At 36.5% G+C, this 19,419-nt stretch overlaps 1 protein-coding gene across 3 annotated transcripts in view; it reads right to left on the bottom strand.

Annotated features, from left to right (window-relative positions):
* Positions 1-19,419, bottom strand: part of LOC108969929 (gamma-1-syntrophin) — a 78,207-nt gene that overhangs the window by 34,688 nt on the left and 24,100 nt on the right. For all 3 annotated transcript variants that reach the window (XM_018934948.1, XM_018934950.1, XM_018934949.1), the window contains exons 2-5: positions 13,376-13,440; positions 11,768-11,914; positions 9,450-9,735; positions 74-238 (exon numbers count right to left, since the gene is read on the bottom strand). In XM_018934948.1, coding sequence (XP_018790493.1) covers positions 74-238; positions 9,450-9,735; positions 11,768-11,914; positions 13,376-13,440 — 663 coding nt within the window. The remainder of the gene's footprint in view (positions 1-73; positions 239-9,449; positions 9,736-11,767; positions 11,915-13,375; positions 13,441-19,419) is intronic.

Below are 19,419 nucleotides of genomic sequence, written 5' to 3' on the forward strand. Positions count from 1 at the left end.
TATATATATATATATATATATGTATATATAAGCGTATGTATGTGGATGTGCATAAATGTTTGTGTATACATACCTGCCACCACATCCACCCATCTCTTTTCCGGTTCCGAACAAATCGACATCGGGCGACTACAGCTGCGACTTATTGTGCCATTATTTACCGAGGACTTGTAGCCTTCGTCAGCCTTTAATTCAGCACATGTTGCATCATTGTCCGAATCGGGTGTCTCCTTGGCAACTGAAATGTGAGCAGCAGCAACAACAATGAGCACCAAACATAATATCACAGCGTAAAATGCATTTATGCGCATGTGCGTGCGTGTGTAGTGTATGTATGTGTTAGGGCGAGCASAAACAAAAAAAACTTTTAACGTTTTTTAGTTGGTATCTTGGAAATATCGTCAGACAAGATATTGAGCGTACTGTCTGAAAGACTGAATCCCATCGTCAACAAACTGATTGGACTTAATTAGACCTAGAATCGACCAGATTTTTACCATGCGCGAAATCTTGGAAACGACTCCTAAAAGGAACATCGACACACAAATTTTAGTTGATTTTAAGGCCGCCTTTGTACTCGCGACATGGCTCCCATGTCWCTGTTGACAGTCATAACATCGAAGTCGTAGATAATGTCGTCTATCTTGGAACTAGCACTAACATCACCAACAACGTCACTCTGGAAATATAACGCAGAATATCTCTTTCGTACAGGACTGAGTAGGCAATTGAGAAGTAAAGCCCTCTCTCGACGAACAAAGATCAACCACTATAAGTCACTTATCATCCTTGTCCAGTATAYGATGCAGGGGGATGGACGATGACAACATCTGATGAGTCGGCGCTAAATGTTTTCGAGAGAAGGATTCTGCGAAGGATTTATGGTCCTTTGTGTATTGCCAACGGCGAATACCGCAGTCGATGGAACGATGAGCTATGCGAGATATTTGACGAGATTGACATACTTATAGTTCAGCAAGTTAAGAGATAACTAGGCTAACTAGGTYATGTTGTCTCTGAAAGTATTCGACGAGGTACCCGCCGGGGGAAGCAGAGGAAAAGGAAGATCTCCACTTCATTCGAAAAACCACATGGAGAAGGACCAGTCTACACTTGGAGTCWCCAATTGATGTCAAACAGCGAAAAGGAAGAACGACTGGAGTGTCTACGCCAATAAAGAAGAAAAAGTTTATATGRCAATTATGGGCTATAGTATTTCGATCTGAATAAGTTTTTGTGAAATTCYTGCTTCATTTTGGYCAACATCTCAAAATCAAATTTGGTRAGGATCCTCCGTTAAATAAAAGGTTTTCCTTATAATCAGTTCATGTCGTTCGATCATTCATAGCCCCAGTGCAACCAAAATTCATTTTTTTTCGTCATTCCGGACGATTTTTTGACGTATTTAAAGTATAAAATTGAAAAGTGTTCTTTGACCCACCCTAATGTGTATGCAGTATGTATGAGCATACTATATATGATTATTGTGTAAAAAATTTTTGCTGCAGTTAAATTTGCGAATAGCGGTGGCAAAGAGTTGAGAGGCAACTAAAGGAAAAATTCAGTTGAAACGAGTTGTTAAAAGCAYGCAAAGTTGAAGTTAAGATGGAAAGCAATGCTGGCGAATCGAATATGTAAATACGAGCGTGTATACGAGTACAAGGGTGTGATTGTGCAGGGACTTTTGTAATGCAAATGTACTTTGAAGTATTTGCGTGCATGTAGGGAATACTACATATGTGCCTGAGTATCGAATACAAATGCAGCATGTGCTTCTAGCGTCATGTTCATATTTGTAGCGACATTATCCTGCACGGACTAAGTAAGTTGTCGGTTAAAGCAGTAACAAGGTAAACGAAAAAGTGACAATTGAAATGAGGAGATGCCAACTGAAGTAGCATACATAATAGTTTAAGTTCTTAAGTACTTTTTATATTCTAAACTAGTTTTTCGTACACTTATAAAAGTTTAGAATTCGAAGAAAGTGTGACGCAGGTGCGCTCAGCATTACAATTACTTTAGGGTGCTAAAACATTGCTCAATCGACAAAATAGTAAAAACAATCCTTGAGAAGAAATAGCTTTAGAACGTTAAACTTTAAAGCAAATTTTCCCGTAACTGTACTTTAAAATCAAAAACGAACAAACATTAACTACATATTTTTAACTATATTCCCTTTTATCTTTATCCTTGTAGCTTTGATAAGTACTCATCAACAGTGCATTCAAGGTTGGTCAATAAGTGCCTAATCTCCCTATCAAGARCATCGAGTCTCTTTGTGATAAGACAGATTGTGTTAAGATCGAACGAAAGAGATCCCTAGACGCCTTATGGACATCAATGCTGCTGGGAATCTTACAAGACGCCATCTGCAGAAGCTGCAAGGAAAATGAGGTGAAAACCACTCAACACTTCTTTCTTGACCGTTCTGCATGTGCTAGGTGAAGACTTAAATAGTTGAGAGCGCATGCCTCAGACGTCCTACCGAACTGGTGGGAATGAAAACTAAACACCTGTGCAAATTTGTATTGGCTACTAAGAATTTTTGCTTTTCTATAACTTCACAAAGGATGACGGCTTGATSTACGAAACCAGAACGTCTCGATTTTATATCCGACCCAGAGCAGTCAAATTGGCAGAATACATATGAATTATTGAAGAAATGAATTTTGCTGGCGCAATATCAATAAAAGAAAAATATATTTGATTTTTAAAACTATCAGAAGCAGTTTGAAGATGACGGCAAAGATAATCGATATATGTCGACTGGGGCGTTAGAGTTGGCTAATAATAATTTCGTGAAATTTCATTGGTTGGAAGTGAAGTTATTGCGTTTTATGTGTCAGTATGTTTGTGTTATCAGTGCGAAAATSAGCTTCAAACAAAGAGCCAACATGTGGGCCAATCAAAATCGTTTATCACCGGAAATTCTATCGAAACTGTGCGTGAATTCATAAAAATCAGCAGGAATCATAATTGAAATTCATGGAAGTGGAATTGAACATCTCCAAAACATCGATTTATCGCATTTTGACCGAACATTTGGGCTTACGAAAGGTGTGTCCGCGGTTTGTTCCACACAAATTGACTCACGACCAAAAATTGCTCATAGTCCAACATTCGAACGACGATTAATTGACCAGGAATCACATTTTAACCATTAACCAGTCCCCCTATTCACCTGATATGGCACCGTGCGACTTTTTGCTTTTCGGACAAACRCAATTGCCCATGAAAGGAAAGCGTTATGCAGACGTAGAAGCCATTCAAAACGCTATACCGCCCAATGAGCTAAATTACACGTTCGACATGCTTTTGGGCCGTACAAAGCTGTATTGAAGCAGAAGGAAACTATTTTGAATAAAATAAATTGATTTTGCCGAAGAAACCTTTTGTTCTGTTTTTTTTTAAGTTCTGTTTGCGTTGAAAAGCACCTTGTATTTCTAAATATTTGTATAAAAACTTCGTGCCTAGGTGCATAGAGCGCTAGTGAGCATTAACGAAGAAGTGTGCAAGCGTTAAACTGAAAAATTAAATTTTATTTATGTGTGAAAATTAAAACATATTTTGTTGTTGCTGACAATATACTTTATTAATTCTACTAARGGAAAATAAAGAAGCGCGAAGAAAAGTTTTTTCGCAAGTAAACACAATTTCTTCGAATTTTCACCAACCAGCGATGCCTGAAGCTTGGCCACTAAAGTTCTCACATACATAGACTCATGTAAACATATATTAATATGTACATGTATATATATGATTATCATAAAATACACAGAGTGTTTGTGCCYTTCACATACACATTTACATATTTATATACAAACATAAACTTAATACAAATATAATACTTTAAGTTTGCTCGCTCGACATTTGCTGCCACGAAACTTTTGATACGTGAGGTGAGTTGGAAGAATTTTCAAAGAAATGAAATAAAATTCACATTTTATATATATTTTTTGGTCTTTAAAGTCAACAAAAAGAAGGCAAGGCTTGTACAGCTTAAAGGCGCCTAAAACCAGTCTTGTAAACAGCTTCAAGTGGCGATGAGGCAGCGCACATGCAAACACACACACACACTTATGAATAMGAATATAGTACACACACATATATGTATATCTGTGTTTTCTTTCAAAGCKGTTAAAACCGAACAAAGCCTGTATGCGTACAATTTGCAGTGAATACACACACACACGTGTATATATTTGTGTGAAAGTGGGCCAAAAGGTGAAGTGAGTGAGGCTGCCCCGGTTGTTGTTGCTTGGCCTTTGCCTGCAGGTTTACGTTTGTAGAATTTTTAAAATACTCGTAAAGTGGAAGCCTAAACGTATATTCATACATGTGTACGCTTAACGCACACAAACATGTGTACATGTGCTGACATATATATGTAGTCAATTAAGTTGCATGTGTGTGTGTGTGTGCTCATATTTACCTACACGCGTTTCTATAATATTTCAAGTAGTAAATCTTGCCTTCCTCACGCATTTAATGTTTTTGTCTGCTTTTGTTTTTACAGACGAAGTTTTGTTTTGCTTCCTGTTTGTTTTCTGATTTTGTGCGTAAGCTCTCAGGCGTCGGAAGGCAGGTGGGCAAGGTYTTAATTATATCTTTCTTTTGGCGCTTAGATACTTAGAAATGTTAAAGCTAAGAAAATATTGATGCAGCTCTTGATATATTCCTTAATCCAGATGTTTTAATGGAAAAATCTACAAAACTTCATTATATGAAGTTGAAGAATRTTTCGGGAGACATTTGTTAAACAAAAATTGTATTTCTTTATCACCAAGCTCGTTGTGAAAAGTTTTCAACCTGCTTAGTACGTTAAATCGACTGAGCAGCTTTATATGAATAAAATAATGTTTGTCTAATTTCAGATCGATRTCTCAAAAACTGTGGTATTAGTTCGAGTTTATACAGAAAGACGTGGCTGATATGACTAAATGAACTCAGCTCGTCATGCTGATYATGTATAATGCTGGGGAAACAATCTACGTGGGAAAGTTAGTTAAGGATACAATTGACTTAATACTCGTAACACAATAAATGTAGAAATAAAACGAAAATTGATAATAAACTTTTTGGATTTTTGCTAGGTAAGATTAAGAGGTAGATCATAAGAGGGGTCATCTCGAATAGCTTAGAATACCTGTYTGTTTGTTGAGACTAAAGTCAGTCCTGGCTATATCTCCTGATTCGCCGAAAGTAAGACTGCCGTGACATTYTATTCTTAATCTTGCAAAGGCTGGGCAATGGTGGAGAAAGTGCCTGAATGCTTCTTTCTCACCTTTCTCAGGTATTCGACTTTTAGCCTTACAACATGGAGGCTTATTGGAAAATGTACATGCAGAACTTCTATGATTAGGGAAATATGAACTTTGCTAAGCGTAAGTGGTTCAGTACTGTCACGCAGGAGCGAGCCATTGACCAAAGTGCATGACATGTAAGCGAGGTGAGGACAGACTCTTCTAACTAACTTTGAGCATACAGTTTGCGAGCTTAGCGGTAGTATTTTCGCTCTGCTCTCAGAATGAATGCACACCTTCTGGAGAGATGCTGCACATCGTGGCAGTATGACCACTGCTACCTTAAAAACAAACCACTTCTGCCTGCAAAACACTATAGTGGTCCGGTAGCCTTAAAGTAAGTTTGACGGAGTGCTCCTTATAGGAAACTCCCTCTCTAAACTCCAGCWGGCAATGTCCACGCGCGTTGTGTGTAAAATGAATGTATAGTGTTTCCAAAATAAGAAAGATTATTTTAGGAAAAATTTTCATTCATTAAAAAGGTCCCCTCACTGCCAAAAACCTTAAACAATTGATAATGTATTCCAAGTTCTGAAAGTTGGGCAGAATTTTAATTATATATATTTTTGTTCTCAGATCGCTTTGGTCATGCAAGAACTGCTTCTGCGAAGCACCCGACCACGAAATCTAACGATTAAACTAACATTTCTGGACTCACAGTACAATATGAATAAAGTGGGTTCTTCCTAACTTCCATTCTTCTTCAGTTGCATTTTTTAGGTTAAAGTACTTTAGTAGATTATCTCTGAGAGTAGTTGAACAGCTTGCAGGTTGGAACAAAAACTATCCTTAGAGTTTATTTAAAAGCTTTTAGTGCATTTAGTATTCGGTATAGGGAGTTTATGATCTTAAAAAAGTCATTAAACGGGTTTTGTCAACCCTYCAATTTCTCTTTTTTAATGAAGTGCATTAATCTGAATAAATCTGAAATTAAAAGAAAATTTTTGATGTTGTAATTAAGCTTATATCCTCATATTATGATTAATGAGGTCCCGTAAGCACGTACAATACAGAGCGATACATGACATAAAAATTACATACACATTATATAGTTTACATCATCATCAGTTTCCCGCGTACATCATATACATATACGAATGTCAGGCCTACATGTAAATTATGAACTTCGTGATTATTTTTACGAATTGCGAAATGCGAAATGTCGCGTGTAATTAAATTTAATTAAAGCATAAATGCGGAAAATGAGGTGCCGCGGATAAGGACACTCTGCGAATTGCATGTATTTGTGCACTTAAACACTTACACTAACACATATGTAATTTCGTTTAAGTGTATGAGTGTGTGTTTGCCCTGTTTTCAAAGACCACCAGCAGACGCATGCCAATTGTGTATTGCTTTGAACTTTGTTGTGAAAGGAACTTGGCAACTTAATGAGCACAAGTTTCACTCAACTCAAAACAACAAATGCCTAAATAATGAACTGTTCTTAAAGTAATAAACTGTATTTTGTTCCGGGGGGAAAAAAAGCTGAAAGCTAAATGAAAATAAGAAAATWTTTGGATTTTACACTTATTGCTTTCGGTTGTTATCCTAGTAAATGGCTGCAGGCATTTCAATTTGGCTGGTGAATAYCACAGTTATTTCATTGCTTACTTTTAAGCTTGCATTAGATAAAATTTATATTTAAAAGATAATTAGAGATACTTTTGGTTAARGCATTTTTGTGTAATTTTTCTCATGGATTTGAAAATATTTCTAATGAATTTAAAATTTCATATTAAACAAAGAAGCTTTCGGAAAAATTCCAATGTGAGTGCGTGAATAATGGATATTGCATTCTTTTTCTTAAGTTATTTGAGACGGTATTAATGTTCTTTGTTTTTATTTTTCATTTCTTAATTCTAAAATATTTTGTTTTTGTATTTGGGTCGGATGAAGTTATGTGTAGAAGTTCCCACAAGTGAGGACAGTTCTCTGGTTGTCATTAACTTGAGAGTGGACCGAAACAATTCTTTTACATATGTCTCGAGCATCTCACGACTTCCGGTTTTAGACCCAGTATCCTCTGAGTAAYCAGAGAACATTMGTTTGAAAGCGAGCTAAAGTGAAAAGGCGAACCTTCTAAGGGTTGTGTGCTGGGTTTGGGACGCACTACGTAAAAAACACCCCCCATGAAAAGTAAAAAACAGCCTCGGAAAAGAAACCCCCTTTTGATGACGATCAAAGCAGTAACGATTACGATTTTAGGGAAGGCAATTGGAATGTCCGCTCCCTTAGTTGGGCTGATGCCGCTTTCCAGCTGGTTGGTGTCCTCGTAAAAGTAAAGGCTTACATTACCGCCGTTCAAKAAGTGCGATGGACGGTACTAGGACTGAGACGAGTAGGTCTTTGTGGCATTTACTACAATGGTCATATAAAGAAACGCAAAGTTGGTGTGGGTCGGTGGTGGGAGAGAGACTACGTTGTCGAGTATTGGCATTCACTTCGGCTGATGAACATTTAGCCACAATCGTATGAGAGATGCTCGCCACGATATCGAAATCGTGCTTGGCGACTTCAACGCAGGGGGGACAAAGAAGGTATCTTTGGTAYAACGGTCGGTAAATTCAGCMTCCATGATGAAACATCSCCAAATGGGTTGAGGCTGATCGACTTCGCCGGGSCCCAAAATRTGGTTATCTGTAGTRCTAGAYTCCATCAYAAGAAAATTCATCAAGCTRCCTGTCTCCGGATCGAAAAGCCACCARCCAGATCAATCAYGTTGTGATAGACGAGAGACACGCCTCCAATGTTATAGACATCGACACGGACCAATATTTTGTTACAGCCAACATACGCACCCGACTATTTTTTCTCATTTTAAAAGGGTGGATAATATCAGTAAGAACTCCGGTCGATTGCACAGTGATCTTCAGAGCTGATTCGACCGATGTAGTCCACTGCTTCGACTTTTCTTTTCGTATACCTGCGGATCGTTGCTTCGCTGCCGCTGCTTTCTTTCAAACAGCTTAAAAACACTGTTGCGAGGTAGTGTTGTGGTTTTCTGTCCGGAGTGAACAAACGCGGTACCTTTCACCTTATTACGCCCAACATTGCATTCAGGACGACCGTGGAATTTTGTTACGTTATCTTTCGTGATAGCCATTTTCGAGTCTACTCATAAAAACGGATAAGCGATCACTTTCCAAGCCATTAAACCTATTTTTAGTCGTCGCTAACGAAGCAGACAAAATTTTGAATTCAGTATTCAAGTTCTCTTTGATTTCATCTTCTAAAAGTCCCCTACACGTCAGCTTCCATCAAGTTCAAAGCAAAACTATTAGTCGGGTTTAAAAAATTTTTGTCAATTGTCATATTCGAAAATGAAATTATGACAATATATTACAATGGCGATAGTGGCGTCTTCGTACTTTGAAGCTGAGTATTTATCGGACCGCCTTCCTTTATGACTCTGTTGTGCTGAATTGCGACTGATGAAGAAACTAACGAATTTGAATATTCCAATTTCTACATTTATCTCTTGATTTTGACCGGTCAGCAAGCAACTACTTATATATTAAAGTGATCTGTTCAGAACAATTTCTTTGCATATTGCACTAATGCCTTGGTCAACAATTCATGTGAAATTAAATAAAGATATCTCGTCATATACAAAAGTTTTTTATGTATACAAACACTTGATATCAATCTTTCAGTTTGTATGGCAACTATGTATTATAGTGTTCCAAMATCAGCGACAAATGAGCAGCTTCCGTGGGAATAAAGAACATCACCAAAATTTCAGATCAATATCTCAAAAGCTGTGGAACTAGATCGCGTATATACAGATAGACGAATGTTTAGACGGAAGGACAGACGGACATGACTATATCGACTCTGCTCGTCGTGCTGATCACTTGTATATATATTTTTTAGGGTTCTGTTGTGTAGGAAGCTTCGTGTCAAACTTAATACATCCTGATTAGAATAGAATAGTGGAGATAATTAGCCCATTTTTACGTTCTATGAAATAGATTGCTCGTCGTGTAATAATCTGCTTTCTATTCAAAAAAGTGTATTCAATTTTTGGGGCACGAAATTCCTTAAGCAAAGTACCGTATTGTGTGAAATTAATATGCGGTACGTGTATATAGTAGAGTGTAATATTTTTGGTTTTTTTTGCAAATCTTTATTATGCCAACTCACGTTGCTTTTGCAGGAATGGCGTCGCCGCACGGTAATGCTTCACCGTCAGCACAACAATATCGCCGGCATTACGCAATATATTCACCGCATCATCGTGCGGGCAGGCTGTGATGTATTCGCCATTCACCTTAATTATCGCATCGCCAACAAATAGTTGGCCTGTAATATCCGCCGCTTGATCYTTGTAGATGCGCGATATTAAAATGGGCAATTTATGCTCGGCACCACCTTTTATGCTTAGACCAAGGCCGCCCTGCTTTTGACGCGTAATCTGCACCATGCGCTCCTAAAAATTACACAAATAASAAGAAGCGAAATATTAATGCTGTGTTGTTGTTGTAAACGTAAGCTGTGCTTTACATAAATACTTAATGCTAAATAAATAGTAGGGGAGGACAAGATGCTTGGAAATAATGATTTGTTAGCTTTTAACGAGGGGAGTAAAAATGGTGTGTATATTTGGGTATATCCATAATTAAGRTAAAAATAACGGTTTATTTAAGCTCTGTGGCATTAACTTTGGATATTTTCTATATATAATTTTTAGTTTTCATAAATCAATATTGCTCCTCAAAATAATATATTCACTTGGAGTTATTCATTTAAAAACTGCTTCCTTCAAATAATTCATTTAATTTGTAATATTTTCACAATCTGGCAACACAAATGCACATTTGCATATTCGCCCGCTGCAATTTCATCCAATTATAAATGTTGCACGTTCGTATGTTTGTGTGTGAACGAGTGAAACTCGTTTTCGTTTTCCCTCAAGGACATTGTCATGTTCTACATGCAATCGAATATTTAATTATATATAATAACGGTCCTGTCTTTGTGTCATTGCTATGCATTTGTTGCATACAACTGCTAGTTGCAGCTTGGAGGCATGTTGTATACTTATGATTATGCCACACATATACATACATGTGCATTATATAGTATATAGTACATTAATATATATATATATATATGTATATCCATTTGTGCATGTTCGTCTGATAAATATCGCACTGTGCACAGCTGCATGCGTGTTCCCTCTGGGCGTTCATAAACTATTTGCCGAGTTACAACATTCAACTCATTTAAAGTAAAGTTCCAACTAAATCATTTGAAGCTTATGCAAATAAATGGGAGAGACTGGTTTTATTTTGCTATTATGAATGCATTTTGGGAATTGTTTTTAGCAGAAAATGCAAAGTTTAGTAATTTTATTTGAGTTTTAGAAATACTTAATATTAATTTTTCTCCTTAGACTTGAGTAATTTAAAATATCGATATGGGATTGCATGAATATTTGAAAGTATAGAAAATTTTGATATTAATATAAAACAAGAAAAAACGTTAGGTGCATTTCTTTTAGTAACTATGTGTTCAGTTTATATAGAAGCTATATGCTATAGTAATCCGATCTGAACAATTTTTTCGGAAATTATATTATTTTCTTAGCAAATAATCKGTGCCAAGTTTTGTGAAGATAGTACATTGGCAAATGTTGAAGTTTTCTATACAAGAACTTGATTCCTGTCGTTCAGTTTGTATGTCAGCTATATGTTATAATGGTCCAATATCGGCAGTTCCGACAAATGAGCAGCTTCTTGAAGATAAAATCACGTTTGCAATATTTCAAAACGATATCTTAAAAACTGAGGGACTAGTTCGTATTATATATACAGGCAGACGGACGGACGAACGGACGGACATGGCTAAGACGACTCAGCTCGCCATACTGATCATTTATATATATACTTTATAGGGTCTCCGACGCTTCCTTCTGGGTGTTATAAACTTAATATACCCTTTTCAGGGTATAATTATTTATGGTACTATAAATGAAAAATCATTAAAATTTTTACAATCTCTAAAGGTTGCTTGTATCAATTAAAGAGCTATATGTAACGACCTGAATAGCATTTACAAATCGTTCGAATTTATAACGAAAATTTAGATTCTGTAAAGAATGTTTTTCGCTCGCAACAGCTGTAGCTGAGAGTGTACAYGAAAACCATGGGCAGTCGATTCGTCGCATGAGTTTGCAAATTACCTTTGTTGGATAATTGAGAGCTACAGTAAAATGCAACTTAACCAGAAACATGCATATTTTCGTACAAAAATATTTAAAATTATCAATATCTTGGTGATCATATTTTTGCTTTGTTTTTAGAATAATGTTATTTGAAGACAACATTTGTATATATGTATGTATATGATGGCCTGCTTTATAAGAAAAAAATAAAAACCAAGAATTAGGAATATTTTTATATACTTTTTTTATAATATGCGGTTTAATAAATATTGTTTCCTAACTGTTATGTATTTACCTTTGATTCCATTGGTGGTCCATTGTGAGGATTTGTTGGTGTAACGACCTCTAACCTTTGCAACGTAACCAGTTCCATAGTTAAATTCAGTCTAAGTGGTTCTGGTTTACTTTTGCCATCGCTGACATTTACCATACCAGTGCGGATCTATAAACAAATATGTTATTATTAATTCACACATTAATTGTAGTTTTAGGTAAAATGTGTATATATTACTATTGTTACGTGGGGAGGGACATATTTTTGCATACGGCTCAAGTTATCTTTATACTATTTTGTTCTTTTCAATGTGTTTTGCCTTCCTGTTGATTTAAGTAAGTTTATAGTTTTTACAGCAGTCATAAGTTTTTCAGAAAGGGAGAAGGCTGTTTTTGAATACTTTAAATAAAGATAATGCTATTACGGCGAACGTAACCATAAACTTCTTTTCAACGAAGTAACCGATTTTGATTATTCTATATTTAGTTTATTTCCTTTTTTGCACTGTTTCTTTTTTTTTTAGGAGAAAGTTATATGAATGATCGACATTATTGGATGCAGAAAAATTATCAGTACTTATTTTCTTGAGATCATTTTGGTCTAGAGCAGAAAGCAGGAGACCTACTGGACTACTTCCTCTTAGTAAGATTCATCTTGCCACAATTGTAAAGTTCTTAACGCGCATTGTCCAACAGACATTGATACCCGTAAGGGTAGAAATCCTTTCGGACGTTGTATGGAAGAAGTTGAGAGGAAAACATCCAGCCACTTTATTCTCCTCTTTTTACAAGATTGAAGTTGAAACATCTCGGCAGTCAAAGTTCGAAGTAAGTATTCTACTTTGGTGAACCGAGGGTCATACCCGAAACTGACAAGTTAACTGGTGATAGGCTCATCAATTATATTATTTTAGGTGCCTTTATGGGAGTTGTTCTGGAAATTGAACGATGGCCGTGGCACCACTCACTTTTTGGTGAAATACCATATCTCGGAATCCACACGACCGATTTTGACAAAATTTTTCATATATTTATATACGAAAATGGACGAAATCGGACAACAACCAAGCCTACTTACCATATAGCACAATTTTAAATTTCACTTGATTCGTTCAGTTTCCAGTACATAAATAAAGAAGTAATTGATATAACGGGATTAAACTTTGTATGGACCTTATGACCTTCCGGGTGACTTTGCACTGGATATATCGGCCAATATTCGAATTATCCCAATAAAAATAAGCGAGCGTGTTTTACTCATAGCTGTGTATCTTTGTGAATAAAATACATAAATTTGAGCGAAAACTTGACCAACAACTAATATCAGGATTTTCGAACATCCGGCTGACTTTACTCTACATGATTAGCTTTTTAGTAAGTGACATATAAATAGTATGTGGCAGTGGGAAAAATAAATAAAGTCTAGTCGATACTACCCCAACTTCCATAATATATGTAAGTACAAAATAGCTTGGATTTCGATTCTCAGATTGATGTTTTACACCTTAAAATATTTTCTTGGCTTTGATTCTTGCAAGATTTAATAGGTTATAACCGAACTTAGGTCTTCCTGACTTGTCTTTTAATATTTTACCATTTTTATAAATTTGAAACTTGATCCAAAGCTTACCTTTAAGTTTTGGTCAACCTTCTCCTCTATAGGGGTGGCCATTTTTGCATTGATCTTCATATTTCCTGTAATAGAAGAATAATGCGATAAAAAGGAATTTAAACTAATACAAATTATATAAAAGATTTATAAAAATATAGCAGGTAAATAAATATTAGGCATGAGTAAAAGGTTTGCTATCCTCAGAACTCAGTGAATTGGATAGACTTAGAGCCCATAAATAGCAATGACATTGCGACTTCAACGCAAAACGGCCTCGAAACCAAATGAACTCAATATGCAAGGCCAATTAGAAAATCAATAAGTAATGTATGTAAAGTTAACCACGCAAAACGCACAGAAACGCACATATCAGTATATGTAGTCATAGCCGGCATTATTTGTTGGAAATTTGTATGCAAGTTTAGATGTGTGCGCACACATGCATATAAATGTGTGTGTGTAGTTTCCTCAGAAAGACTTACACATGCCACCAGCAGCAATATGTATAAACAACAACAAAAACAAAATTCTGCAACAATACTAATCGCTAACCACTGACAATTAATTAAATAGACTGCGACGAAACCAAACACCCACACACCAACAACGTTATTCCAAGACGAATGCTCGCCAGCAAACGCGGCTGTCAGCAAAAACACGGGTATAGGCAACAAGCATGACAGATAGTCGAGCAACGTCAAGCAGTCAACCGTTTAACATATTACCACTGTTGCGGCTGACATTCACCGTCATTACCGCTTACTCGACAATTCCGTAGGTGCGTGCAACGTTGCATGAACTTTCCCGGCAGGGTTTTGGTGTCAATCCCCTCTTGACTAAATGAACTAAGATTCAGCTATCTGGCTTTGTGGTTAAATAAAAGTCGCAAACTCAACCTAAATAGTTGAATAATGGCTGAAGAAGTACAGACAACAGCAGGTAGAAGCTAAAAAATGCAAAATCAACAAAAGCAAGAATGTAATTGCGAACACCATTGCAATGTTGCGTATACGCCCTGCAGCGCCGGGTTAAGGCAAATTAAGTGCTTGTGTTTTGTGTTGTTTTAGCAGCAGTGAGCGGTGATTGCTGCTGTTCGTGGAGTTGGCAGGTGAATATCTCACAACAAGAAAATCAATTAATTTAATAAAAAATAAACAGCGCTGAAACGCGGCGAAATCAGTTCAAATCACAGCTAAGCTGATGGTAAAGCGATTATGTAAGCGGTGGCCCTTTGTTGTACACAAATTTGCGGAGGCAGTTGGTTCGCCAAAGAGTGTGGATGGGTTGGTTTATTATATAAGTATATATGTGCATATATGTATATATATATATCTATTCATATATATACTTGGCTAGTCCTCTGAATACTATTTTTATGCTTTCAGTGTGGGTTTTCTGGTGGGTTAAAATGTGTGCTAATCTCTATATACATATACTTATCTTTATATTATATATAATATCTACAGTTTAAGTTGTCTTTGGATGCATGGAGTAATAATAAATTCGTATTTATTGAAAAATTTGTTTTGTTTTCGACATATTCTCAAAATTATTGCTCCCAGGTACTGAATGAATTGCAGAAATGCGAATCTATTTCTCTATATACGGTTTACAATGGCTTGAGAGAAGAATTTATTAATTTCTATTCTCTAAACAACTAATAGCATTGGAAGTCCCAGTCGAGTTGTATTAAGTATAAATAAATTGAGTTGCATTTGTCATGCTTATGTGCTCTAATGTTCATTGGTTGGGTTGTAGAACTATAAATAATGGGTGATCCGAGTAGAGGAATTTTTTTCAATAGGCTTTTGCATATGTCAACATGCCTCAATAACGTTTACAAATCTTTCACCTTTATTACGAAAATTTAAGTTCTGTAAAGAATGTGTCAATCGTCAATCTATATATTACTATTCAAAACCCCATTACCCATCTTGAGACCTAGCATTCATTATTGGATAATATTCAACCAAATTGACCACGTCTACCTGTGCGTTCAAATTGAAGCCGCTCGACCTTCCAAGCGACATCGCTGCACTCTATGGCCTCTTGAAAAGTTCCAAGAAGATCCTTCGTTTTCGAGGCACATTTTTTTCAGAAATTTGGTTTCAACAAGACGATGCCACTTCCCAGACATTGATGAATCAATGGATTTATTAGGAGAACACTTCGACGAGCAGGTAAGGTCGTGTGATATCCCGTCCTTAAACTTTTTACTGTGGGGATAAATGGGGTAAAACATAACGCATGTCATTCGCCAGTTACCAGTTGAAATGCTCGAACGGGTCAACAAAAATTGGACTAAACGGATGAATCATCTGAGACTGAATCGTAGTCAGTAACCATGTTGTTGCCAAAGAATGTTTTTTCGAATGATAATGAACATTTTCCAATAAATAAGAAGTTGTTGTTTTTTTTTTTTTGAAAAAAGTAAGAAACCTCGATATGGGTCACCCTTTAAAAACACAATGTGTGCGAATTTTCGCTCATACATAGTATAGTATATTTTGATAATACTGCTAACGATGAATTGAGATTTGAGGAATGTAATACTAGCGGTGGTCTATTTTGCTCACTCCCGATGACACAACCCCTTGTTTAATCCATTATGTAATTGCGATGTGTTCACTCACCGAATTTATTTAACCGAAACTTGACTCTGTTTTCGTACCATTGTGAGACAATCAAGGGTATGTACTCTAATGCTTCTACACTTCGGGCACAGAAGCGACACAGGTTCGTGGAGCAGTATCTGTGCAGACGCAGATGACACCGTAGCCTGCAGTGACTTGTATAAAATCCCCAAAACTCCAAAAACAAAATATGTTGCCTGGAGGAGCGATAAGTTTCTTGACGCATTTTGAATCGAACTATCCTAGAAATATTCCATAATTAAATAGATAATATTATAATGTTTAAATTCCAAGTATTTCAATTCGTTTGCTGAAAAATTCCAGTCGATAGTTTTTTTTAATGCTAAGTATTTTTAACTTCGATTAATTTTTGAAAAAAATGCATTTCATTATTTGAAAATTATTTTAAACAGGAATCCATTATTTTGGTATTGCTTTGAAATTTTTATTTATCGTAATTAGATTTATGCCACTTAGGTGAAATATGGCGCTTTTGGGAACCCTTGTTGCTATTGGAAAAAAACCTGCTGCAGTCGATTTTCACAAGTTTCACATGAGACGATTTTTCATAAAAAAATCTTTCACCATGGACGAAAGCGGGTAGTAATCATCAGTTAGCAGCTCCCGACTGACTGTAAGGTGGATGTATAAGAATCGAATAACCAAGCTCTTTTAGCTTCTGGTGAGTCACTGTCGATGTGTGGAATAACATTATTTTGATGGAACACAATTCTTCTCTTATTGGCCAAAGTCGGCCACTACTGCCTGCTTTTTCCTTCAGTGGGTAAAATTTTTTAGAGTATACAACCTCGTTAATAAATTGGAGACAGGCAAGCAGTTCTTAGTAGATAATTCCCTCGCAATCCAACCAACACTGCAAAACCTTCCTGATCGTTAATGTGTGCTTGATCACCGTCAGCCTCGGCTGATCGCCATTCATTCTCCAACATTTCTGCTTGATGTTGTCGCAAGGAAACTCCGTTTCAGAATTTTTTTGTTGTGATTCTGCTCGAAGAAAAATCGTTAATTATGACTTATTTCCGCTCTTAATGTTACCATTATTCTTCTTCCTAGCATTTCTAGGTTTCGTATCGTTAAAATTTTCTATTTTTATATTTTTATCTTCAGCACAGCTAAACCGAAAAAAAGAACACACAATTTTCAAGTGTCTGCAAGAAAACAATAAGCAATTTAGAGCGACCCCTAGAATGTGTACGCCAACAGCGGAGCCACAATTACAGCAAAGCGCAGACATTGCTTGAATGCGCTTGCGTTTTACATGTATTTTTACTTGTATGTGTGTATATGTGTACGTCGGTGTTTCATTACTTATAGGCTTTGTTGTTATTCTTAATTTATTTATTGTTCTGAACATTGTTGGGGCCATTGTTATCGGACACTAAAGTTTTCATGAGGCCTCATTATGGCACAAGTGTGCTTGCGTGTGTCTCGAAGCGCTGACGCTCAACTGGGTGTACGTGTGAGTGTGCATGCGCCTATGTGTATGCTTACTTATACTTTTTTTATGTATGTATGTATATAAAGCTCTTGTAAATAAATAAGTAAATGCATAAATAAGCATACGTGTAAGCTTGCTTGCTTATGTGTGTATATGTGTCTGTGCGCGCGACCGTATATCCTTTTGAGTAGTTCGCTTATCTTTGAACATACTCAGATATTTGTCATGCTTTCAGTGGCGTACTCGCTTTAACTTTCGAATTTAGGTCAACGGCAATGCATGTATGTACCATAAGTGAGTGTGAATGTTTGTTTGTATGTGTAAGCATGGATTTAAGTGAGTAGAATAGAGATAGTGTAGTGTAAGAGACAGGGGGAAATGACAGTGTATTTGTAAACTTTGTCAGCGACGGTTTGGTGACACTGTCAGCATAATATAGTTCCTTTTTTGGAAAGACAACACACATATTCACACAAAAGCAACTGCGACCCTGCGTGGGGGAGAGCACTATATTGTGGTTGCAAAAAAGGAATTTCGGTGCTCATATATAATGATTTCAGCTGCTGACTACCAGCTACTGACAACAACAAAACAAGTTGTGCTAATTTGTGCGCGGCGCCATTATGTCAAGCAGAGGTTAATTGAGCGTGTGTGCAAAGCGTGCTATCTGTATCGAAAACTTACGTAGCAGACACACTCGTATGAATTTAATGTGATTGTTCGAACATTTTGAGTTCCCAGTGTTACAGATTTGGGGGCAGTTTCTTCCTGCTTAAACCATCCATGAAATTGTTCGTGTGTTGAGTTTGAGTGAAGTTGATTGAAAGCATCTCAAACAGATAAGCGTCAACTTTAACTTCGACAAGCCACTTGATTGTATAAACAGACTTGAAACTTTGCTCGCTCAAAAGAGGACGGTTTGATGATGACTTAGCCTAACGATTTCTGTCTAAATTTCATTCGAATCGTACTCGTACTTTTGTATGGACCGTAGATTAAAAAAGTATGTGAAAATCGTGAACTGGGACGCAATCGTGCAATGAAATCAAAGAATGCTTGGATACTAAATGCAGTTACTCTTCTCCGTCCTTGGCGCTGGTCAAAAGTTGGTTAGTGTGATCGTACTTTCATTTTTATTCAACGAGGAAACATGGATGCACTGGTATACACCAGAAATCAAAGAACAGTCGAAGTAGTGGACTTAATCTGGGTAACCTGAAGACCAAATCTGACTTATCGAACGGAATGAGGATGAATACCGTTTTCGGGAACACATCAGAAATCAAGGAACAGTCGAGACAGTGGATTTCACTTGGTGAACCGGCGAAAACTTTTCTATGGCCCGGAAATATTATGACTTGAAGTAGTGGACTTCATCTGGCAAACCTGCTCCGAAGTAGACGTTTTTTCAAATGGAAAGAGGACGAATAGCGTTTTCGGGGACACACCAGAGTTCAAGGCAGAGTAGGAGCAATGAACTTCAACTAGCTAAGCGGATTTGAAAAAGCCTAAAAAGGATGAAACCATTTTCGAAAACGCAACAGCTATCAAAGAATAGCCGAAGCATTAAACTTTATCTGGCGAACCTGCTCCGAAGAAGGATACACACAATTTCAGAATCTCTTTGTTAATAGTGTATGTTTGTAACAATAAAAAATTCTAATAAAATATTTAATTTTTTATGTAAGAAAAAAATTGTTGAAAACGAATGCAAGCCCTTTAGCAGCGCTGGGTTTGGTATATCGAGCTAAACTATGTTGAGAAATAATAAAATACATTAAACAAATTGTTTGTGTTGCTTCGTCCGCTAAATAATTTTTGAACCATCCGCTTATAAAAATATAATACCTGCACCATAGTATTAGTGACTAATTCTGGTGGCGACAAGAAGACTTTGAAAGTTTCTTAAGTAAACAATTTGTTATATTAAGCGAACTTATTGACAAAATATATTAGTATACAATTTCTGT

The sequence above is a fragment of the Bactrocera latifrons genome, unplaced genomic scaffold (assembly GCF_001853355.1).
Source record: "Bactrocera latifrons isolate USDA-ARS-PBARC rearing strain unplaced genomic scaffold, ASM185335v1 scaffold_27, whole genome shotgun sequence".
NCBI lineage: Eukaryota > Metazoa > Arthropoda > Insecta > Diptera > Tephritidae > Bactrocera > Bactrocera latifrons.